This window comes from Pipistrellus hanaki (genome assembly GCF_964339955.1).
Source record: "Pipistrellus hanaki genome assembly, chromosome: 18".
NCBI lineage: Eukaryota > Metazoa > Chordata > Mammalia > Chiroptera > Vespertilionidae > Pipistrellus > Pipistrellus hanaki.
In genome coordinates, this window is record NC_140520.1 from 36,261,991 (window position 1) to 36,286,988 (window position 24,998).

The 24,998-nt window shown below is 45.7% G+C and overlaps 1 protein-coding gene across 2 annotated transcripts in view; it reads left to right on the forward strand.

Moving 5' to 3' along the window:
- The window catches only part of F5 (coagulation factor V), a 63,138-nt gene that overhangs the window by 827 nt on the left and 37,313 nt on the right, over positions 1-24,998 (forward strand). For both annotated transcript variants that reach the window (XR_014793324.1, XM_084865724.1), the window contains exons 2-6: positions 3,525-3,616; positions 8,777-8,899; positions 20,758-20,970; positions 22,424-22,567; positions 23,899-24,120. Coding sequence is in view for 1 of the 2 variants with exons in the window: in XM_084865724.1 (XP_084721850.1) it covers positions 3,525-3,616; positions 8,777-8,899; positions 20,758-20,970; positions 22,424-22,567; positions 23,899-24,120 (794 nt within the window). In the remaining variant the exon portion in view is untranslated. The remainder of the gene's footprint in view (positions 1-3,524; positions 3,617-8,776; positions 8,900-20,757; positions 20,971-22,423; positions 22,568-23,898; positions 24,121-24,998) is intronic.

Below are 24,998 nucleotides of genomic sequence, written 5' to 3' on the forward strand. Positions count from 1 at the left end.
AAAAACAAAACTTCCCAGAAATGAGGTGAATTGCAGGATCTGCTCAATATTTCCAGTTGGCTATATTTTTACTGGTTTCAATGGTAAACCTCTGTGTGTGACTCAATTTTGTTAAATTAACATCACGCTTGGGTTGCGAAAGCCATGTTCCCCTTTTACAGTTACAAAGCGATCTACCCAGAGATGTTGTGCTATTTTCAGTCTTTTTGTGCAGAACCTTAACCCTTTTCATATTTCCTCAGTAAGGTTTATTTTGGAGGGTATTACAGAGTCTGTTGGTCTTGTACAAAGAAATCCCTCTTTTTTTTTTTTTTAAATATAAATCACCTTAGACATTTCATTTCAAGGTGATAATCAAGGTCCCATGCACACTGTACGGAACTGCCATGGATTAACCCTGCCAGGGGAATAAGTCTTTCCAACACGAGTCTTTCCTGCGCATGGGAGCACTGACTTGCTGCTGGCTTTCCTGTGGCTGCTGTGCCATGCTGGGAAGTGTGGTCTTTTTTCCAGAGCTAATGCTGGACGCTGGGGGCAGGACCACAAGGGTCCAAAGTCGGACTCACGCGGTGAGTCCACAGGGAGCCACGGCTGTCGACCCACCCTCTTGCTCTGCGGCTGAGTTCCCGGGATTCTGGGAAGGGTCGTTCTTCTGGTATCAATGACTGAATCCAAACCACAGAAGTATAACCCAGACCGAGGCTCCATATCGAACCTCAAATCATGTCATTTCCCTCTAGTACTTTCCCGTGGAAAATCTGTATATCTGGCTGCTTAAATAAGAACTTGTTCTAAATTGTCCTACACTGGGAGCTAACAGATACTATTATTAATTCCAAAGTCTATTTTAGCACAAAGCAAAGACTTTCCCTGTAGTTCATCTAAAATTAGCAGAGCGATGCCTTTAAAGGTTAAATGTGTCTATTATCCTTGCTCAAGGCCTGAAATGAATGTTTCTAAACATTCCCTTAAGAAAACTTGTTCAATCATTACATGCATGTAGTAACAGATATTTTAAAAATGCATATATAGCCCTAGCTGGTTTGGCTCAGTGGATAGAGCGTCGGCCTGTGGACTGAAGGGTCCCAGGTTTGATTCTGGTCAAGGGCACATGCCCAGATTGTGGGTTTGATCCCCAGTGTGGGGTGGGCAGCACTGATTAATGATTCTCTCTCATCATTGATGTTTCTATCTTTCTCTTCCTCTCCCTTCCTCTCTGAAATCAACAAAAATAAAAATAAAAATGCATATATATTCATCATGCATATTTCTGTTCCGACAGATTGTTTTCCAGGAGTCATTCAACTTTTTCAAAATCAAAATAAATATACCTTGGTATGCTCACCCAATATATACAGTCAAATGTGTTAGAACACACATGTCTATTCGACTTATTCCACACAAAAGACTGATTGTTCCTAGTAGAGCTTTGACGCCATCATCTATATTCTTGTATTTAGAGATCTGGGTTGGAGTAGGAGGATTAATTTTCAGTTTTGCTAACAACAAACCAAATAAATAAAAATGGAATCCCACATTAGGGATAAAACCAACATATAGAATCCTTGGGCTCTAAGGACTCTGTAGATCATTCAGTTCATTTTCAACCTCTCTGCCCTCACCGTCTGCTCCCCCCACACCCTGAGCACCCTTATTCTTGCATCCAGTTCCTATTCCACTGAGAGCCCACTGCTTCCATGGCTGCTCATTCCCAAAGCACTTACTCATTCTGCCCCAAAACATTAACACAGCTCTTATATCTCCCCCAAAATTGCAAGGATTACTACAATTACAGATTTTTCTGTTTGCTGGGAAACCTGAAGGCTAAACACCAACTTTTATTACCTTTTAAATTATTCTAGCTTACTCGAAGTCCTCTGTTGGTAACAACTTATTTAATACTCATCACAATTCTGAGAGGAAGATTTTACTATTATTCCATCTCACATTTGTGGCAGCTGAGGAGCCAATGGAGTTAGTAAGTTATTCAAGATTACACAGTGAATAACACCACTTGGTTTAAACACAGACACTCTGACTCGCCCATCCACCCAGCACTGCAGCATGTAGAGGCCACGGCAGCTGGGGAGGATCTTCCACGTATGTATGGCCTGACCATGGCTGGGCCACTGTCCCTAGTGGCTCAGTGGATAGAGCATCGACAAAGCCAATCTGGTCAGCTGGCTTAGACATTTTAAAAAATGTCCCCCAATTCTCTTCTCTTTACCTTAATCTTTTTTGTTTTGTTTTTTTGTTTGTTTGTTCATTTTGTTTGTTTGTGTTTTTAATCTTTGGAGCTAGTACTTTATTCCATAATCTTTATTATAAAACCCAATGACATAAAATAACACTATAGACTTTCACTAAAGGCCAAAATGCTAAAATGACAATTTGCCAGCAACCAGTAAACAAACACAGGGTTACCAGATAAGTTGCCAATGATCTTTCCTTTACAAGGAACATTTCCTGACAAGAATATTTTTTTTAAAAGAGAATTGAATTGCCTGACAAATATTCTATTCCCCAAACTATCCATCACCTTGAAGGACCTTGAAACAAAACATCCCATTAATCAATTTTATGAACTACAAGCCTTCCATTATGAACAGCAAACACAGTCTTGCTATCCTAGCGTTACTAGAGTAAAAAGGAGACAGTAATATTTTTTTTTAAATATATTTTATTGATTTTTTTTGCCCCCCTCCCTCCAATACATACCCTCCCTCCCCAGAGTTTTATGTCCATTGGTTGTACTTATATGCATGTATACAAGTCCTTCAGTTGATCTATTATCTCCCCCAGATTTTAATCTTTGAATTTGAGAGGAGAATAGAACAATGTGTCCATGTGTAGGGACACAGCAGAAGCAGCCTGGAGAGTATCCCAGGAGTCTCCTCCCTCCCTCTGTGAAGTCTTTACGAGGAACACAGTGGTTCCACCATTCCTGAATCTTGGCTCTACCACTTGCCCGTGGACAAGTTGCTTACCCTTCCTGAGAGTTAGTTTCCTTGTTTGTTTGCTCCCAGTGTGAATCCAGGGCTTTTACTGGGTGACCAGAGCCAACTTCTCAACCCGAAGTAGGACCCACCAAATCAGTTCTTTACAGCATTGCTCACAGTTTACCTCTGTATTCGATTGGCCAGCTGAAAATAGTCCACATATTTATTCATGAAAGATTTGATCGTTTCTTAATCATCTAAACTCTAACACTAAAGACTGGGTTCACATGACCATCTTGGGTTCTTTAGAAAATTGTTTCTGAGTAATAGGATTAGTTAGGCCAGGCTTCATTTGTGACATAATGATGATCACTGTAGACTATTCTTGAAGAGACCAGCAATTATTGTTATCAGCGTCATTGATTGTTCATATTCATAAAACCATGGGTTTCTGAAAAATAATTAAAAATACTATTGTTCCTAGGACATGAAAGATTTCTTTTTTTCCTTTTTTTCTTTTTCTTTTGGAACATGAGTAGATGTCAGATATACATTTTAAATAATTTTTTTGTATTTTATTTCCAGCTTGGATCCTTCTGCAAAAACTTTTAAGAAAATTGTGTACAGAGAGTATGAAGCATATTTTCAGAAAGAAAAACCACGATCTAAAACTTCAGGTAAGCATGAAACACATACTAGTATTCTCTAATTTAAAGGTAAATCTCTTGGATATTATCTATACCAAACATTTCCATTTACTGATATTTTTCAGAAATGTGTGTTCTTGTTGTTTTTAACCAGTTTAGGCTACATAATTTGTGGAGCCCGGGGCAAAATGAAAATGAAATGCACATCATTGAGAATTTCAAAACAGGGACAGCGGAGAATTGAGGCAAGCTGGGCCCTGTGTGATTTCACAGGCCACGAGTCACACACCCACAGAGCCAGCTGTTTTTAACCTTGGTCAAGAAGCTGAAGCGGTCTTTAGTGTTTGAATTTGTATTCATTCATCTGACTCAGCACCTGCTCTGGGCTGGGCCGTGCGCTGGGCACTGCGGGTGCTGCGGGTGCCACAGGGGACAGGCCAGGCGGCCCAGGCTGAGGGTGTGATGAGCCTGAGCTAATGGTCCCTCCCTCCCCAGGCTCCCTGCACTCATTCAAAGGAACTGCAAGTGGCTGTTCTGGATTCTTCTGCATCTGTCTTTCCTGTTTTATTTAGTGTGCTGTACACAATAGCTGCCACTTTTAAAGAAAAGTCTCTTCTTCCTTCCTTATTTCTTCTTTAGTCAAGGAAAGAGGGTCAAATGGGTTGGGGCCTGAAATATGGCACCGTATTTTCACAGGAGCGACAGAGGTCAGCAAGTGAGAACTTCCTCCAGTTGGGTCCCTGGTCACTGATTGACTCAGCCTTCCCCCAACCACAGAGTCTGCCCTTTGACCCAGACTCCCTCTCTGCCTCTCTATCATCCCACTCCCCCCACCTCCTCGGATCTCCTTTATCTGCACTCTTCCCTGGACTGGAGCCTTCCCCATGAATAGCAAAACAGCACACAGCTATGTTCAGAATAACTTCCATCTGGAACAAAACTCTGCTCCACTCTGCTTCCCGCTCCTTTCTCCCCTCTCCTTCACCACCAATCGGCGTATGAGCGGCCCATTTCATTCCTTTGGTGTCATTTCCTCTCCCTGGCTCCCTCCCTCCCCTGCTCAGAGGGAGCTGCTAGATTTACTCTCAGAAGAGGCCCCTGTGGCTGCGAGGATGCCAGAGCCAACGGTTTCTGTCCAGGTCTTTCCCAACTTGACATTCCTAGGACATTTCATGCTCCCCTCTGGAAACTCTCTACCTCTCTTGGGGGGGGTGGGGGGATGGCGCGGGGGGAAGGAGGGAGGACTCAGAGGTAACGCCTCCTGAAACGTGGCCCCCAGGGGAGGACAGAAGACAGGGAAGTTCTGAAAGGGAATAAGAGATTGGAGGGCATTTTGGAGTTTTATAAAAAAGGATTCAGTGACTTCAAATATCTAAGTGCTCAAGGGAAGACTCCAATAGGAAAGGAGCAGATAAAATCACCTGAGGGACGGAGTCGGACTCAGAAGGAACAGGCGCGATCAGCGGTGGTGGGAGACACTGCCTTCCCCGGGCAGGAGGGTTCCTCTCCAGGTTCAGTCTGTAGGCGTGGGCAGAGGATCGAGGCTCATGTCCATAACTCCAGCTCCAACCTTAGCACACACTTCAGAACTTTTTAATTAAATTGTTACAGGCGGGCAAAGGGAAAGTGAGCCAGGAAACATTAATGAGTGGAAGAGAGAGGGAAAGACAGAGAAATATGGATGTGAGAGAAACACATCAATTGGATGCCTTCTGCACACGCCCCCACCAGGGCCCAGGCTGGGTGGAGCCTGTAACCCAGGTATGTGCCCTTGACCAGAATCAAACACAGGACCCTTCGGTCCACAGCTCAACGCTCTATCCACTGAGCCAAACCGGCTAGGGCAGGGAATGACATCTTATTTACCTTTGGAACCCGGTAGTAGTTGATACAGGAGGCAAGTCTGGTGTCCAGGGAAAGCCTCAGCTACTGAATGAGGAGATCTGGGTTTGAACACTGCCCTTGACTGTGACCTTCCCCTCCCAGCCTCCTGCCATTCGAACCTCCCTCCCTGTCCCCCTCCTGACCCCGGTTCCACTCGCCAGGTGGGTGTGGCTCTGGCTGAGCCTGAACGGAACCGCCATGCCCCCCACTCCGCAGCAGGAGCCCAGCCGGCTGCAGGACCGGCGGTCTGAGACCGATGCCTGCCCAGTGGACGGGGAGGGGGACGGGGCCATTTCCAGGGAAAATTATGACATGTTTGTCCCTGAAGGTTTTTAAGGAGCTTCAACCTTGGGTGACCCTGTTTTCTGTAATGTGTCATTCACCTGAGAGCGGGAAGGGGGTTAGCAGACCTCCTGCGGCCCTCCCCAAGGCCCCAACTGCAGGAAGTTGGGCACATGCTGTGCGACCTTTCCAGGGAGCAGGGGGTTGGGGGAAGGGGGGGCGGGGGCAGATTGGCTTGGGCCTGGGGAGGGGGTGGGGAAGGTTTCAGGGCCTCTGGCCCACAGAGGAGCTGAGCAGCAGCTCAGGAACATTCGGCCACGTGTTTGCCTTCATGCATGTCCTCGATGAGAACATGCCTTTGTTTTGCCCTGACTCTGGAGAAGCAGAGGGGAGGCTCAGTGAGTACTCCGGGTTGGTCACTGCCGTCGGAGGTCTCCTCAAGTTAAACAGTTTATAAGACTTACTCTGAGCATCTGGCATGGGCAGCCATGAGACGCCAACAAGCAAATCCACCAGGCAAGGCCCCCATGGCAACGGAATGCGGGCCCAGCGTGAGAGCAGAGTCCGAACCCTGTGGGCCTTATGGGCACCTGGCAGCAGCCCGCGGAGCGTCATTGGGAGCTAGGACTGAGCCTAGCCACCAGAAGAGAGGGGTCAGCCGGGGTCAGAGTGGTCAGGAGCCAAGACTGGTGTAGACTATTCCAGGAAAGGGGGTCTGAACCCTCCCTGGCGAAGGTGGTAGAGAAAGCGTTAGTCCAGGCATCCAAAGACCTGAATGTCAGCCCCAGCAATGCCACCGAATCGCTGACTGGCCCTGGGCAAGCCACCCTCCCCGCCCGTGGCAAGCTCCGTGAAGCCAGCGTGGGCACCTGTGTTGCTCAGCATTGCAAGTCTGACCCACGGTAACGTGGGCACTTCTGTTGAATGAACGAATGAATGAGTGACTGCGCGGGGGGGAAGGTGGTGAGAAGCTTAGGATCCAGTCAGACAGGCTTCCCTTCACCCAGGCTCTGCCCCTAACTAGCTGTATCAGGGGGCAAGCCAGGGAAGCGGAAGCAGGGGGAACACCGGAGGCCCAGCTTCCCGCCCTGTGAAAGGAGGATCTTACCGTCTGTGGGAGGATTCCCAGGAGGATGTTCATGTGTGACTGTCCCGGGGGACAGTGGGTGGAGCCTGCTGCCAGGGGATGCGGGTGAGCTCTGTGGCGCTGACGCCCCCTGCCCCCGTGATGCCTAAAGGCCAGAAGCCACCCCCCGTGGGAGAGCTCGTGGGAGGCTGGGAAGTGGGGGCAGTCCACTCCTGCCACCTGCTGAAATGAGGCTCTGGCGACCGGCTCTCCAGCTCTCGGGGACATGGGTATCACGCAGGGGCACGTGCTCAGAGGCAGGGCCCTGACTCCACCTGCAGAGGCGGGCTCCCGGGCTAAGCTGGTCCTTGGGAACGGACTGCACCGTGGGAAGCTCTAGACTAGGGGTGTCGAACTCAATCAGAGAAGGGGCCAAAATCTAAAATCCAGCCTAAATCGCGGGCCGAATGGTTCACTGAACAGTCATAAACTGACAATGTCATAAACTGACAGCGGAGTGCAGTGATGACAGCGCGGTGCGGGCCACATTGCAAGGCCTGGCGGGCTGGATTTGGCCCGCGGGCCTTGTGTTTGACACATGTGCTCTAGACTATGACTCCACAAAACTCGGAACAGACGCCCTGTGCCCTCACCTCCAGCCTCTGCCCACAGCATTCTGCCGGGAGCTCAGCAGCAGTTCCAACTGGGTGTGGCTCCTGGAGGACAGGACCTGGCACAGCCCCTGGCATGGAGGCAGGGAAACCTCCCTCTTAGCTTCTGCTCCTGACCCGCCGTCCCGCTGTGTTCCCAGCGGCGTGGCTGGTTATTTCCCCATCGGCTCAGATCAGAAGCCTCGGGCCATCCTGGCTTCTCTCTCTCTCCTGCCACATCCAGCCCGTCAGGGGCTGCTGCTGGCCCCGCCTCCAAAGTTCAGAGCCCACCTCTTCCCGCCACTTCTCTGGCCCCTTGTGCTGTGGCCTCCTCTGTATCACCAGGTCCTGCTTCCACTCGTCCACCACACAGCAGCAGGGTGGACTGTTTGTCTGGGTTTTCCCTCTCTCTTTTCTAGGATGAACTTTTAAAACACGTCAGACCCCACCTCCCTGCTGCACAAAGCTGCCGCGACTTCCCGTGTCACTTATTGTAGAAGAGAACCCAAGGTCCTTGCTGTGACCATCGGCCTTAGGGCCCTGCCCCCAACGTCGCTTCTCACTCTGCCCACGCTGGAGTCTTTGTTTTCTGGTTGTTTGTTTGTTTACTGTTCTTTGAAAACATCAAGCTCACTCCTGCCTCCTAGACTTTGAACTTGTCCGAGATCTGTGTGGTTTGCTCCCTCACTTAGGGCCTCTAAAGTAGCTAGTCACCCTTCCTCATACCACCCTGGACATTGAAAATGAATGTCTGCCCTGGCCTGTTTGGCTCAGTAAATAGAGCATCGGCCCACGGGCTAAAGGGTCCCGGGTTCTATTTCAGTCAAGGGCACATACCTCAGTTGCAGCTCTGGTCAGGACGCAACCCATCAATGTGTTTCTCTCACATCCATGTTTCTCTCTGTCTTTCCCCCTCCCTTCCACTCTCTCTAAAAATAAGTAGATAAATAAATAGTGAAGGTCTTCCTTTTCTTGACCAAAGACGTAGGTCGTCTCTAAGGAATGACAGTGGGTCAGGACGGGGGGACATGGTGAGAATGACACTGCTCCTCAGCTTGCTTTGAGCCAAGCCAAGCGTCTCTCCCTCCCGCCCTGTCCTTAGCCGGCTGCACGCAAGGCTGAGCTTAACAGGCGATAAAGCCTTACAGATGGAAGGTAAGCAGGTCAACCTCAGCACCTGAGGGCTGACCGCAGTCACTCATGGGATTCTCTGCATGGTGTGTGTGTGTGTGTGTGTGTGTGTGTGTGTGTGTGTGTGTGACAGCTCTGTCTTGTGTAATCCTGACATAGTTATCTTTGCTTCTCTAGGACTTCTTGGGCCTACGTTATATGCTGAAGTTGGAGACATCATGAAAGTTCACTTTAAAAATAAGGCGGACAAGCCCTTAAGCATCCATCCTCAGGGGATTAAGTACAGTAAAGCCGCAGAAGGTAAGAGGAGCTTCCTGTCCTCTCACAGGAGAAGATGTGCAATTCTTTAACACCAGCTCGAGCACTGAACACCATTCCATTAGCCACACGCCACAGAGCCCCTGCAGCTGCTGACTAGAACAGTGACCTCTGTCAGGGGGAACGGAAGTGTTCTGCACCATCTAGACCTCGGGGCTTTGAAGGTTCTAGTTCTTTACTCGTTGGGTGGGCTAATTCCCTGCTCTTTCTTAGTCCCAGTGTGCTCACCTGCGCAGTGAGAGTGCTCACAGGCTCACACGCTCACATGCACATTGCAAGACGGTGTAAGGCGGGTCCTCAGACTTCTCTGGAGAGATCAGAAAGCACGTATAATTGGCTTTGTGGGCCAGGCAATCTCTCCCTTTCAGCACAAAAGCAGCCAAAGGCACTATCTGTATGTAAGTGCATGAACCCGGCCGCCGTGCCTCAATAAAACTTTATTTACAAAGAAAGGGGAGCTGGCTGGATTTGGCCCACGAGCCATCATTTGAAATAGTGTCATAGACTAGCCTGGCACACAGATGGCACTTAAGTAGTGTTAAAATTTTGGACACAGTGAAGTGATTGAGAACATCAGCTTTGAAGGCAGACGTAGGTTCAAATTCCACTGTATGCTTCTGGCTAAATGATCTTAGCACCCCTGAGCCTCAGTTTCTCATCTGTGAAGTGGGAATGCTTACACCCTCTCCTAAGATTTCTTTGAGGGTTGGATGGGATCGTTTAGGTATAGTACGAAATAAACATGGTTCCGGGAACTGGTACACCCTCAGTAAAGGATGTCAGTGATGATGATGATGTCAGGGTCAGAGAAGATCATGAGGATGATGGAGATAAAAGTGACATCAGCCACAGGATAGGAAGCACCTGTTGTTGCTATTGCTCTGATTATTTCCATTATACTTATGTTCAGACCCCAATAAGCAGAATAGAGTTCTGCTAGGAATGATATAAGAAAATTGTGTCCATATTGTAATAGATGTTAGCATAATAACACAAATATAACTTTAGACCTCTCTCTTTTCACAAGTCTTATTTCTCCCATTAGTTCTGACCACCATATGTTTAAAGAGAGGAATTGAGCAGGAGAGTGGTATACAGGGCAGGGTCTGGAGCTAGCCTGCCTGGTGTAAATCCGGGCTCAGACACTAACTGGGTGACTTTGGGAAAGTTACTTAACCTCTTTGTGCCTCATCTTTCTCATCTGTAAAATGGGAATAATAATCAAGACTTATTTTCTGTTGTTGTCAATCCTCACTCAGGGATGTTTTCCCATTGCTTCTTCAGAGAGAGTGAAAGGAAGAAAAGGAGAGAGAGAGAGAGAGAGAGAGAGAGAGAGAGAGAGAGAGATACACATCCATTGGTTGCCTCTTGTACATGCCCCAACTGGAGGTGGGAGGGAACCCGAAACCCAGGTACATGCCCTTGACTGGGAATCGAACTCACAACCCTTTGGTGCTCAGGCTAACACTTTAACCACTGAGCACACTGGCAGGACATGACTTCTTCAAATAGGTTTGTTGTCATGAAATCTTAGCACAACACCTAGCATATAATAAACACTTGATAAATATTAGCTATGATGGTAAAGGTAATTATTCAATCAAAATTTGTTCAAATGATGTCAATATCTCAATTAAAATTTTTTTAAATGTGTCCAAATAATTTAATATTTAGATGACAATGTATGGATTAGAAAGTGACTTTTACATTTACTATTTCAGTGTAAATTATTGTCAAACCCATTCCTGCTAAGGGATACGTGACCGCGAACAGGTCAATGGACTACCCTCCCTGGGGGTATGTGCCTGAGCACACATCTGGTTTGAGAAAAACGGTGAAGCATTAACTGTGAGATTTCAGGCACCTGAAAGGGCCAATTTGGCAGGACTCTGGGTGAGGCAGCCTGAGTAGGGGTCTCTCCTGTGGCCCCCAAATCACGTGATGTCATAGAACAACCACTTAACCTACTTAGGAGGCTTCCAGACGACACAGTGAAGACATCATGAAAGTTCACTTTAAATGTCAGGAATTCAGCACCCTGGTGCCAGGAGGGAGAGCCCTAAAAATGTCCCATGAAGGTCCCGTTTTAGATGTGGGAGGAGGTAAGTGCTGTGAACTTTGTATCCCAAAATGGGCTTGTTTGCATGGGAAACAAACCTTGCAACACCGTCCTCTTCCTGTCTGTTGATTTGTCCCTCCCACCCCCACAGCCAGCAGGCATGGTGAGCGGAGGTTTAAAATGCGCCCACCACGTCCACTGGTCACCTGACCATTGCCCTGGCGCCATGTCTCTCCGGGAGTAAAGACTTTCCAAGAAAGTCACATCTTGCCTTGGAAATGAGATGCAAATCTAGCCAACAGAGAGAGAGTGTTCTTCTGACCAAAGGCAAGCCTACCTGCTATTGTGTCCTCTCCCCTAAAATAAAGCATCTTCCTCACGTCTGACCCTCAGCCCCCAAGTCTCCCGCCATGGTTTGAGCGATTATTTCTGGGGTGGAGATGAACTACGTGCTGAGCCAGCACCATGAGAATCCGGTTTCTTGATCTCAGAGGTGATATTTGAGAGATGGGTGGTGGGAGGTTGAGACGAGTACAAGGTTGAAGAGAGGACTCAGTCTTTGTCCTCGTGGCTGCCTGATCTAACCAGAACCAAAGCAACTTTATCAGAACAATCCTCCTTATCTGGGAGCTAATCCGTGAGCCCCACCTGGGATTTGGAAACCTCCTCTCCTCAGCTGGAAGGGAAGGACAGCCGCGGGAAGAATGCCGCTGTAGAGCCAGGATGGCCTCGCTTGGAACCCTAAGCAAACGCTGGCAACTTCCTTTACCACAAACCCTGTTTCACATCGAGCAAATGGGAATCGCAACTCCTTCCCTCTAAGGTTGTCACAAGGATCAGTAAGAATCAAAGCAAAGTTCCAGGCACGGTGGGCACGCAATAAAGCTAGCTGCTGTCACGGGGGCTAGTCCCTAGCTATTCACATGCAGCACTGCATTTTGTTCCCAGAAGCTTAGATTGAACGAAAGCCTTGGCTCAGATAGTGTCATCTATCTGAATGAATAAAACGCTCCCCTTGAATTCAAATGCCAAAATGAACTAAACTTCCCCAGGAAACCTCAGCTATCCAGAGCACATTTTGAATAATTGCAGTTTCCAGGTAGTTTGAGGTTTACTTCAAGTGTCTAAGATATTTCCTTTTCATTACTTTGGGTCTGAGATTTTCTAAGTGGTATACTTCCCCAGGCCTTTGCAAAACAGAGGATGGCGGTCTGTTTGAGGCTTCTGTGTCTCTGGATCTATTTTTGTTCATCAGTTTATCTTATTCATTAGATCCCACATAGGAGTGAGATCATGTGATACTTATCTTTCTCTGACTGGCCCATTTTACTCAGCATAATGCTCTCCTGGGCTGAGGGGTGAGAGCAGGCTGGGAGAGGACAATGGGGGAAAAGGGGACATGTGTAATACTTTCAACAATCTCTCTATAGAAACCTAATATGCAAATTGTCCCTGTGGGAGTTCAACCAAAAGACCAATCACTTGTTATGATGTGCACTGACCACCAGGGGGTGGCGCAGAATGAAGAAAGGCTCAGCAGCTGGAGAAGGGAGGCCCTGGTCGGCAGCCAGAGGAAGGCCCTGGCCAGCTGCCAGAAGGCCCCAATCAGCCCTGATTGCCAGCCAGGCCAAGAGACCCTACCCATGCATGAATTTCGTGCACCAGGCCTCTAGTAAAAAATAAAAAATAAATAAAGTAATAAAACAGAGGATGAGAAGCAAAATTCAAGTCCCTCTCTAAACCATTCCTTCCAGTCCACTGTGAGATCTCACAGACATTCACAGATGTTAGAACTGTGCGTAGTCTGCAGTTGCGTCAACAGACTCTCAACAACAGCTGTGTTATCTGTCTGTGGTATGACTTGCAGGTGAAGGCCCTGAACTTTCACACATGGGTTTTGTACATCGTTTTGTAACCAGAGTTGCCCGGGAGCCTGTTTCCGGACATTCTTTTCATGGCCATCATTTGAATTCTTGGCTGGAAGTCTGGGTGCTGGACAAGAAAGGTGTGCACGTCTCACCCTGGCCTGCCATCATGAATTGGTAGCATCTGACGTAAAGGCTAAGTTGTAGCTTGGTGTTGCCCGACTGGTCCCAGTGGCACCCCCTCCCCAGCTGTGTCTGAGAGCGCCCCAATAGCATATGGGGCAGGGATGAGAAACCCCTGGGAGAACAGGATGGACTAGCCATGATTTATAAAATGCTTACAAGATCATTTCCTTTAGAGATGTACTTAACAGGAGTGAGTTTTAAACTGCAAACACAACTGTACCTATGTATTTTAAAACTTTCTGTCACTAAAAGGGTTTTTTCTCTTTAAAAAATATTTTTTTATTGATTTCGGAGAGGAAGGATGAAGGTGAGAGAAATGATGGAAACATGGAAACATCAATGATGAGAGAGAATCATTGATGGGCTGCCTCCTGCACACCCCCTACTGGGGATCAAGCCCACAACCCAGGCATGTGCCCTTGACCAGAATCGAACCCAGAGCCCCTCAATCTGCATTATAAGTACTATAGTACAAAATCCTATAATAGTCCGCTTTCTGCTGGTAACCCATCTCTGTGAATAAAAAATTAAAAAATAAAATTTCCACCAGGAATTGAGTTTTTTTGCATTTAAGTGTTGCCAGATTCTCTATATGAAAACAGTAAATGTTCCAATGTTTGGCATAATATAAGCAATTAAATTTTTCACTTTTTATCTGAATATTTTGGCCTAAGCTAGAAACTTCTCTGGGTATGTAAGTACCTGAAACAAACTGTAATGGCTAATAGATTGGTTCTCATCAATCTCAAACTTGCAAACTCCTCTTCAGTGGAGAGCTGCACGCACTGTGCACTGGGCCAGGCTCGTTAGAAACATGGGCATCCAGTTTTCCCTTTACCTCAGTGAAAGCTTCTAAGGGCACCTTCCGGCCCTGGCTGGTTTGGCTCAGTGGATAGAGCGTCGGCCTGTGGACTAAAGGGTGCCAGGCTTGATTAAGGTCAAGGGCACATAATCCCCAGTAGGGGGCGTGCAGGAGGCAGCTGGTAGATTCTCATCATGGATATTTCTATCTCTCCTCCTTTCCTCTCTGAAATCAATAAAAATATATTTAAATGAGTAAATAAAATAAAAGCACCTTTTGAATCTTCAAAGACACACTGAAGCATTCACTCGGTTTGCTAAATGGAGAGGGAAAAGAGCTGTTCAAAAAATCAACAAGAGCGGATTTCATGGCCAAGCACCCAAATGGATGGCCAAAGGGGCTCTTTATGTAACTTCACTTTCCCAGACTTGTAGCCCCGTTTTACATTTGGAAAAAAAATACTGAGAGCCCTTTGGCAAGTAGTTAGTTCATCATGACAAGAGTAAACAGGTCGCCACGCTGACTAAGGACTGAGCAGGAAGTGAGCAGAGCTGAGTAAATGTAAAGTGAAGGGCCACCCTTGTGTGAAGGATTTAGTCCAGCGAGAAGCTGAACAAGGACTTTTTGTGCTTTAGCACAATGGCCTTTCCTGTCCGTTCCTCTTCTTTCCAGTGAAGGCTTCTCACTTACTTGGATGGCAAAGTTAAAATTAGTTTTTCCAAAAATACATTTCATAAACGCTTCCCCAAAATAGCTGTTTATATTTTACACCTCATATTATGTAGTTTGCAAACTTGAAGATAAATTACGCCTGCTTTTTTCTAGATCAGTGGTCTGCAGACTCATTAGTCAACAGAGCCAAATATCAACAGTACAGCGATTGGAATTTCTTTGGAGAGCCATATTTTTTTAAACTTAAACTTCTTCTAACATCACTTCTTCAAAATAGACTTGCCCAGGCCGTGGTATTTTGTGGAAGAGCCACACTCAAGGGGTCAAAGAGCCACATGTGGCTCGTGAGCCACAGCTTGCTGACCACAGTTCTATAATAGATTCAAGATAAAGTAAAATACTTTGAAGTGAAAAGAAAAATAAACATTGATAAAATTATCCCCAAACTATCTCACTATTAATCCTCATTCAGTATAATTACTCCATGTATAAATATGTACTGTTCACTATTTGGGTCTAGATGTCCAAAATTCACCTTTGAGTTCAATTATTTGAACTTTATCTTATATTTAACTAATATATGAATATGAAATTCTCAGTAATTTACTTTGGTCAACTAGATGAACATTTATAAACCACTATGTGTTCCAATAAACCTGGGTATGAAACCCCTGTCATTTGAAACTCAGTTATGCTAGCACATGTAACAGTCTTAGGTGACTCTTAGATATTTATATTGGTTGATTCTTATTACATACGAACAATATGTTCTAATTGTGATGACTCCCCTGAAGTGTCCCTGGAAGAATTCTAGAGGTGACATTTTTAACAAGTGTGCCAGCATGTAGCCTACTATTAGCTGGGCTGTGAATCCTTCAAGGTCTCAGATTGTCTTCTTATATTTGTGTCCTGGCACTTGGCACAGAGCCTAGAACATAAATGGTGATGATGATGGTGGTGGTGATGATGGTGATGACATGATTATGATGGTGGTGATGATGGTGGTGGTGATAGTGATGATTGTGGTGATGGTGGTATTATAATTATGGTGATGGTGGTGGTGGTGGTGATGGTGATGATGTGATGGTGATGGTGATGATGATGGTGGTAAAAGTGATAATGGTGATGATGGTGGTGGTGATGATGATGATGGTGATGATGATTGTGGTGGTGGTGGTGGTGATGATGATGATGGTGATGGTGGTGGTGGTGATTATGGTGGTGATGATGGTGGTGGTGGTTGTGGTGATGATATGATGGTGATGATGGTGATGATGGTGGTGGTGATGATGATGATGGTGATGGTGGTGGTGGTGATTATGGTGGTGATGATGGTGGTGGTGATAATGATTATGGTGGTGATAATGATTATGGTGGTGATGGTGATGGTGATGGTGATGGTGATGATGGTGGTGGTGCTGGTGATGATGGTGGTGGTGGTAGTGGTGATGGTGATGGTGATGGTGATGATGATGGTGGTGATGTTGGTAATATGTGATGATGATGATGATGGTGGTGGTGGTGGCAATGATGATGATGGTAGTGGCAATGGTGATGATGATGATGGTGGAGATGTGATGATGATGATGATGGTGGTGATGTTGATGTTGGTGATGATGACAATGATGATTGTGGTGGTGATGGTGATATTGATGGTGATAATGATAATGATGAAGATGATGATGAGTACTGAACTAAACCGAGGACCTGAGAACTGGATTAGAAAGTGGACTATGTGTTATTTTCCCCTTGCTCTGGAATTTACTAATCTAACTGGTGGTTATGAGTAATTACATAATCTTATTGCCAGTTTTTACCTTCTTTAGAATAAATATATAATGACCTTTAATCTTTCTCACATGTGTTAAGAGAACTCAAGAGCACTTAAGATATATCTTATCAGAAGTGAAACATAAAGCAAGAGGCCATATTAATTGTAAAATGGCTGGGAAAGGAAGTAACCCAAATACTGAGGTGTATTACCGCAGGCAGTCACACATCTAGGTGCCAGATATTTTGCATATATTTTTGGGTCTTCATACCCATTAAAAATAATAATATTATTGCTAGAAAAAAAGATTATATTATGTAATAATGAATGAGAAAACTGGGACTAAAAGGGAGGCTAAGAAACTTTCCTAAGTTCATGCATTTAGCAAGTGGTACAACCAAAAATTATAGTTCTGACCCCAAAACTCCTGAGCTTTCTCTTAAATAAAGTGGGAGAAAAAATCATTAATCATGTAATCTCACAAATATTTAACTAAAATTGTGATGGATGCTGTTTTACAAATATAATGCATAATGCTTCTATGTGTATATAAACTCATAGCATAATCACAGATGATATACAGACATATACACATCTATACTGTGAGATGTATGATCAGAGGCCAGGGAATGAGTGAACTGACATTGAAGCTGATATCTGAAGAAGGAGCATGCCTTTATCCAAAGAGAGCGAGGGAGAACTTCCAGTGTCCTCTCTCACCCTCCACAGAATACCACGCTTTGTCCTTTAGAGAGCTTGTGAAGGCAATGGGAAGAATGCCATTTTCTACTGTGGGCTTTCCCTGTGCTGTTTCAACAGTTGAAACACTGGGTGCATCGTGTCCAGAAATATTCTTTCTTAACCTCCAGAGGCCACGAAGCATGAGGCACTGACTGAGGGCTTGCAGCTGGGTTTGAGGTGGACCCTGTGGACAACCCGCCACGCATGTTCCAGTCAATAGACAAGTCCACCCTGAGAGGGCGGCTTCCCTTGTCAGCCCTGTTTGTGCTTTGCTACAAAAGCTGTTTTGCAACTTTCCAGAGATAATCCTTCCTGTTGAGCAGCAGAGACTCTTCCTCATAAATGCTTTTTTTCCTGTTTGATTTAGACGAGTGGTTGGCAAACTCATTAGTCAACAGAGCCGAATATCAATAGTACAAGGATTGAAATTTCTTTTGAGAGCCGAAAACCGACTTCTGTGCATGGGTCACGAAGTTTCAATTGCACTGTATGTGTGCACCCGCACGTGGTGTTTTGTGGAAGAGCCACACTCAAGGAGCCAAAGAGCCGCATGTGGCTCTCGAGCTGCAGTTTGCTGACCACTGATTGAGACTGAAATTATATTATTACTCACAGGATGTCATTTGAGCTTTTAACATTTCTCAGCCCCTGATAATTTTACACTGAAATCCTTCTTATCAACAGAGTAAAGTTCAGTCTATAGCAAAGATTGGTTATAGATGTCATAGTATCTTTTGGGGAAAAGGAAAGATACAACAAAATCCCAGTGAAGCCTCTTACTAGTACAAAGGTCACACACTCAGATATTCTGGCCACCAGGAGGGTGACTTGATGAGAACTAAGTCCAAAAGGCATTGTTGACCAGACCTGTGTCCTATCTGAAGGGTCATCAGGATTTAGGACCAGGCCAATTCTATGCAGGAGTTAGGTCAGTGTCACCATATCCAGATTTCATTTGTTTGTGTGTTTCCTTTTTAAGAGAAACCAGCAATCCAGATTCTTATATATCTCTCATGTTGTCAATGTTGGCAGTGAACTTGTTTTGACACCGTGCAATTCCAATGAAACGTACCCATGAGTGACATGATGACCTTGGTTCTAGCTGCGGGACCTTAAATCCTAAGAGTTCCATACTCAGTCATCGAGCTCTTGTCCGTGCCAGGCACTGTGACAGGCACCAGAGATTCTAAGACAAATGCAACCCAGCACCTGTCTTTGAGGACCTCACTCAGGTCACATGTGCAGGAGGCAAATAATTATTATATAGAAGAATAAAATGAAATTAATCATGGAATATCACACATATTCAATTAAAAATCGTGACAAGTGTTGTAAAAAAAAAATGTGTATAGCGTAGTGAGAGATCAGGGAAACAATAAGTTTGCATTTAAGTTGACATCAAGCATGAGCACACACTTAACCAAGGAAGAAAGAGAAAAAGAGCACCCTGGGCAGAGGGAACATTGTCTCAAAGACCCTGAGGGAGGAGGGAGCTCTGTGCTCCAGGGAACTAAAGGGGCCCGAGGGACTGATATGCAATGTACAGGGTAAAGAGTCACACGTAATGGAATGGAGAGAGAAATAGGGATAGATCATTGTCAGGATTCTAAGCAGGAACATGGCAAAGTAAGATCTGGGATTTTAAGGGATCATTCTGTCTACAGAGTAGGAAACAAAGCAAGGCTAACAAGCCAATAGTGGAGATATTCAGGAATCATGAAAAATACTCGATCCAGCCCTGGTTGGGTGGCTCAATTGGTTGGAGTGCTATCTGTACACTAAAAAGGTTGTGGGGTTGATTCTAGGTCAGGGCACATACTTAGGTTGCAGGTTCAGTCCTCAGGTGGGGCATCTATGGGAGGTAATGGATCGATATTTCTCTCTCACAAATCTCTCTTTCCCTCCAAATCTCTCTTTCCCTCCTTTTCCTTTTCTTCCTCCCTCCCTTCCTCTCTCTCTCAAATCAGTAAAAACATATCCTCAGGTAAGGAATAAAAAAATACTGAACCCAAGGAAAATCAAGAAAGAAGAGAAGAAGGAACAAAGACCAGATGGACAAATACCCAAGCATATGGGTATTTATATTACTAATTATATTAAAAACAAATAGGAAGAACAATACAACTATGAGACAGATTGTAAGGCTGGATAAAAAGCAACACTCAAATGTATGCTGAACTCAAGCAATCCACTTTTAATTAAAGATAAGATAGGTAAATATAAAAAAAAAGGATAAAAAAGAAAAACCATACTAACATGAATCAAGCACAAGGGCATATACATAATATATTATTCCATTTTTATGACATTATTGGAAAACAGAATACAGTGACAAACAAATCAGTGGTTATCTGGATGCAGAGGGCAGGGACAGCAATGACCAGGAATGCACAGAAAGTAGGCGATTTGGAGTGTATCGATGTCTTGTACCAGGATTCTGTAAAGGACTGATCACATTTGTCAAATCTTAGCAGATATACTTAGAATTGGTGCCTTTATTGTATATAATTTATAACTCAAGAAAGATGGTGGAAGGAAGGGGATTTTGAATAAAAAGGAGAAGAAAATAAACAGGGGAAGGGTAGGAAAAAAATAAAGCTTTTTTTTTTTTTTTTTTTCAAAGAGTACGGTCACTTCAGTAAGAGTAGTTTCCACTGGCTCTTTACCACATAAAACACTTTAGGGTTGTTTTTTTTTACCCAATTGTCTGCCCACACAAACACTCTGAAGGTCTCACCTTCCACCTTAAGCAAGTTATCAAGCTCTTGTACCAAAGATAACTGTATCCCAAAGGGAAATTCTGGCACCAATGATGGTGACACTTTCACCCAATCAATGGGGAATGCCTCCAGCAGGGGAAGCTGCTTACCCCACTTGGCTATCTGTGATGCTGACCTCTCCCCTTCCTGACCCCACTTGCTCCATCTCTAGTCACAGCTTCCTTCTGTTGTTCAAAACCACACCCAACCCTCTGCAATTCTTTTAATCTTCAGAATCTCAGTTCCTTCTCTTCAAGAAGGAAGACCAATTTCTACACCCTCCCCCTCTCCCACCAGCAGAGAAAAACGAGTAGGCATCAAAGTGTTAATGGCGGGTGTTTGGGTACACCAAGGACCAAAGCAAGATATCTAAATTTCAGAGGGTGAACACATTTCATACAATAAGGACAACTAGACTGTCTATGGGAGCCGGACTCTAAGACTCTGGGGAAGGACTTTGACAACCAGGTGATGGAGATGTGACAACGTAAGAAAGGGCTGAGGGTGGCAGCAGTTGGAAAGAAGAAGAGAAAAACTTACAGATCAAAACAAAACAATGTATAAACAGCTCTGCGTATAGCTACGCCCCATGCTAGCAGGCGGTTAAATGGAAGATGTCACATCAAGCACCACAGAGAAGATAGAACCCATTCTCATATTGTGAAATGATTCGCTGCTCCAAGATGATTCGATTCTCTGATTACATTTGAATAATAATTATTTAGAGACCCTGGGAAATTAACTTACTAAACCTTAAATAATGTACTAGTAACATGTCTTATTCACTTCAGATCACCTGGACTCAAAGCCTTACTAATGACATAGACAGGGAAGTGGGTGCAATGTGAATCTTTTCAAACAACAGAGGCTCACTGTGGGAAGGCACAGGTATCTCTGTGGAGGCCTCACGCTCCTCCAGCTGGAGAGTGATGGCACAGCGAGCCTCTGCACTGCCCAGGTGTGTTCATGACCTTTATTTCTCCAGGTGCCTCCTACCCTGACCACACGTTCCCTGCAGAGAAGCTGGACGATGCCGTAGCTCCAGGCCACGAATATACCTACCAGTGGCCCATCAGTGAGGACAGTGGGCCCACACCCGACGACCCGCCATGCCTCACGTACATCTACTACTCCTATGAAAATCTGATACAGGATTTCAACTCAGGGCTGATTGGACCTCTGCTTATTTGTAAGAAAGGTAAAAGAAATCAACACTAGCAAAGCTGTTAGAGTGGTAAGGAGTACTATACTGGAAAGGCTTGGGGGAATCCTGGAACCTCTCAGCAAATCAAGCAGAGCGGGGAGGGTGGGAAGAAGACCACTGTTGGATGTTGGCACTGGAGGGTCTGGAGTCCTCTTCTGGTTCTTCCAATCCCTCCTCCGTCTCAGTCCTGGAGCCTCTCTGAGTAAATCCTTGTCTGGGAATTGGTTCTGAGACCACGCCCCTGTGGTCTGCGTATTTACCTCTAGGCCAAGTCTTTCTGCAAGTGTGCAGCAGCCTGCCCTCTGCTGATAGCACTGGGGAGGAGCTTTGCCTAATGTGTTGGAGGTTTGGGTTGGTCATTTGGTCTACAAACACACAAAACTCTAGCTTCCTTTCTTATACAGAGTGGAACACTTTGGGCAGCAGGTTGCAAATACACTGACTTTTATAAGAAAATTGCATCGTCTAGGCTTCTAGGAGCAAGCTTGGATTTTTATTTTACCTGAAAAGAATTCAGCTCATCTTTCATGAAAACAAACAATCACACGAACTGCACTCTGGGAAATAATGGAATAAACTTGCCATCTGTCTGCACAGGCACGCATACCATCCCTACATCAATTCCTACTCATTTATTCACTACACACACACATGTGTTCCTTGCCTGTTATACAGAGGATACTGGGGTGGCACACAAAAAGTTAAAATTTATAAAAAGCTCTTCTTTTGTTTTACTTTCAGCTGCATTTTATCCTTAAATGAGAATTCACCTTGACCCTCTCAACCAGTTCTCTGATGAGCCATTCCATGAACAGCAAGGTGGTGGGACGAAACTTGGAGAGCTGAGCTCTTACCAACCAAGCTCTCGTACCTTTGTATTTGTCTACTGACACAGGAGGAGATGATACTTTTGCCAAAACCTTGACATCACCAAAAGTTTCCTCTCTATGCCTGTTCAAATTCACCTTTAAAGCCCCATTCCTCAAGGCTATGAGGCACCAGAGAAAATGGTTAATGTGGCAGCAAGATTTTAATAAGCCCCCAATCATCATTGTTTGATAAAGATGCTATTTACTTTTATTTTTTTATTTGCATTGATTTTTTAGAGAGAGAGGAAGGAAGAGAAGGAAGAGAGAGGAGGAAGAGAGAAACATCAATCTGAAAGCTAGCATCGATCAGCTGCCTCCTGCACACCCCCTACTGGGGATTGAGCCTGCAACCCAGGCATGTGCACTGACTGGAATCAAACCAGCAACTTTTCGGTGCATGGTTGATGCCCAACAACTGAGCCACACCAGCCAGGGCAAGATGCTATTTTGAAAACAAGAGTTTCTCCGCATTGACATCACTAAGATTGGTTGCTTGCCTTCAGCTCTGCTACCTAGGAACAGCAAATGAGAGTTTTCTACCCTGGATGCTATTGACAAGCACATCTTTTCTTTCCCAGGAACCCTCACTGAGGATGGGAGTCAGAAGATGTTTGACAAGCAGCAGGTGCTCATGTTCGCTGTGTTTGATGAAAGCAAGAGCTGGAGCCCGTCATCATCCGTCATGTACACAGTCAACGGCTATGTGAACGGGACGGTGCCAGGTACCGCGCAGGGCTGTGCTCTTCCCAGCACCACTAGACTCGATGGTGCCTTAGGCTGCTGCTGCCCTCCGGCACTAAGGAAGGTGATAGTACCCACTACTTTCAGCTCTTAGTCAGGAAGGTAAGGTGATCTAGCTCAGTGGTCCTCAAGGTTTTATCATCTTTTTAAAAAATATTTTTTAAATATATTTTTTATTGATTTTGTACAGAGAGGAAGGGAGAGAGATAGAGAGAAACATCGATGAGAGAGTCATCGATCAGCTGCCTCTTGCACGCCCCTACTGGGGATATGCCTGCAACCAAGGTACATGCCCTTGACCGGAATCGAACCTGGGACCCTTCAGTCCCCAAGCCGACGCTCTATCCATTGAGCCAAACCAGTCTCAGCTTAAAAAATATTTTTATTTATTTCAGAGAGGAAGGGAGAGGGAGAGAGAGAGAAACATCAATGAGAGAGAATCATTGATCGACTTCTTCCTGCACACCCCCTACTGGGGATTGAGTCCACAACCTGGGCCTGTGCCCTTGACTGGAATCTTCAGTCTGAAGGCCAACAACACTCTATCCACTGAGTCAAACCAGCTAGGATGAGATTTTGTCATGTTTTTTAAACCAGCAAGTACAACAGGCAAAGTGGAAGCTACCTAAGGGAAGGGATGTGCAGCATTACTGGATGGAGTGCTCTGAGCAGGTCTCACCTGGGCCTGCACTTGCAGGGGAGCTACACTGAGGACTCTGCATTTTAAGGGGAGCCTGTGACCCACAGGCTAATTCATGGCAGCCTCATTAAAGCGACCAGCAAGGGGCACAGGCGCAGGCGGCCATCATGAACCACCTTCACCTCTTCCCTCTGGCAGAGCTTGCCCCTCTCTCTGTCCCGCTGAGATGATCAGGCTCTGAACTCGGCCCTCATGGAGACAGGTGCCTCCCTCCCGCTGAGCCCAGATTGGCTGTAAGTGCCCAGCTGCCAGGCTTGCCCAGTTCTAACAATGAAAGCCCTGCATCCAGGGAAACCCCTTGGTCCCGGTAACCCAGGGTGGTGGCCACCTGCTTGGTTCCCTCTGCAGCTTAGTCCCTTACAATCCATCTCTGAACCAAGGCCCCTCTCTGGGCTCTGCCTTCCTTCTGTAGCATCCCTCACCGCAATGCGTGGCAATGCCTGCTGGCCCTTCCCTCGGATGTCTCCGTTTCTAGGGCAGGCACCACCGCTGGAGGGTCTGCTCCTCAGAACCTTGCACAATGGCAGGTACTCAATCCCTTTGGGGTGAAGAGGTTCTTACCACAGAGCACTGACTGCCTGGCTTTGCCCCCGATCTCTCCTCCTCTCGCAGATATAGCCATTTGCGCCTACGACCACGTCAGCTGGCATCTGATCGGCATGAGCTCTGGGCCAGAGCTGTTCTCCATTCACTTCAATGGCCAGGTCCTGGAGCAGAACCAGCGCAAGGTCTCAGCCGTGACCCTCGTCAGCGCCACGTCCACGACCGCAAACATGACGATGGGCCCCGAGGGGACGTGGGTCATCTCCTCTCTCACCGCCAAACACTTCCAAGGCAAGAAACGTTCCCACCCACAGTCTTCCTTGTGGATGTAGGACCCTTTTTCCCAGGCGCTTACTCCCTCCTTACCCTCTGCCTTCTTAAGCCACCCACATTCCAGACATACTTGCCTTGGTCCCTGGGAAGAGAACTTACATTCTCCACGTAGATTTACAGCCTTCCTTGGGTGTGGAGGAAGGGGAGGAATTGACAAAGACTTTTTAAATGAAGCAAAAGCTGAAGAGGTCTCTACTTCCTTGAAAGGAAAAGGGAGGAAGGAGAGAAATGCCCACAGAGATGTTCTTTCTTGTGGTGTTTAGGATGTAGCTACTGTAGGAAAAGATGCGGATGCCAGAACAAGGCAAACATGCAAATGGATAGTAGTGTCCAGTTACAGAAAGTGCAGAAGTTTTAACATGAAAAGACTTCGTTTTAGAGCAAAATGAGCACAAAGAGGAACCCAATGAGTGTGCACTGAATGGCTCAACCATAAAACCTAAGCAGCTGAGGACTGAGCTTGAAAGAATACCAAGGAACTCTGGTGGGGGGAGATCAACCCAGGTTGTTACATGGTTCACGTAAACAAAAGACTCATTGTTCTATTACACATAGTCGCTTTAAAAATATAGTCCCATAAACAGAGACTAAATTATAGATAAATGATATTAGTATAGGAAATTATTTTGTTACCAAAAAATATGTACAAGCAAAACACATAAGAAAGAGGATTGAGACCATTTTATTTTATATAAAAAAAGATTTTTTATTGATTTATAGATAGAGAGAGGAAGGAAAAAGGACAGAGAAAAACATCAATGTGAGAGAAAAACATTGATGAGCTGCCTCTTGCACACCCCCAACCAAGGATTGAACCTGCAACCTGAGCATGTGCC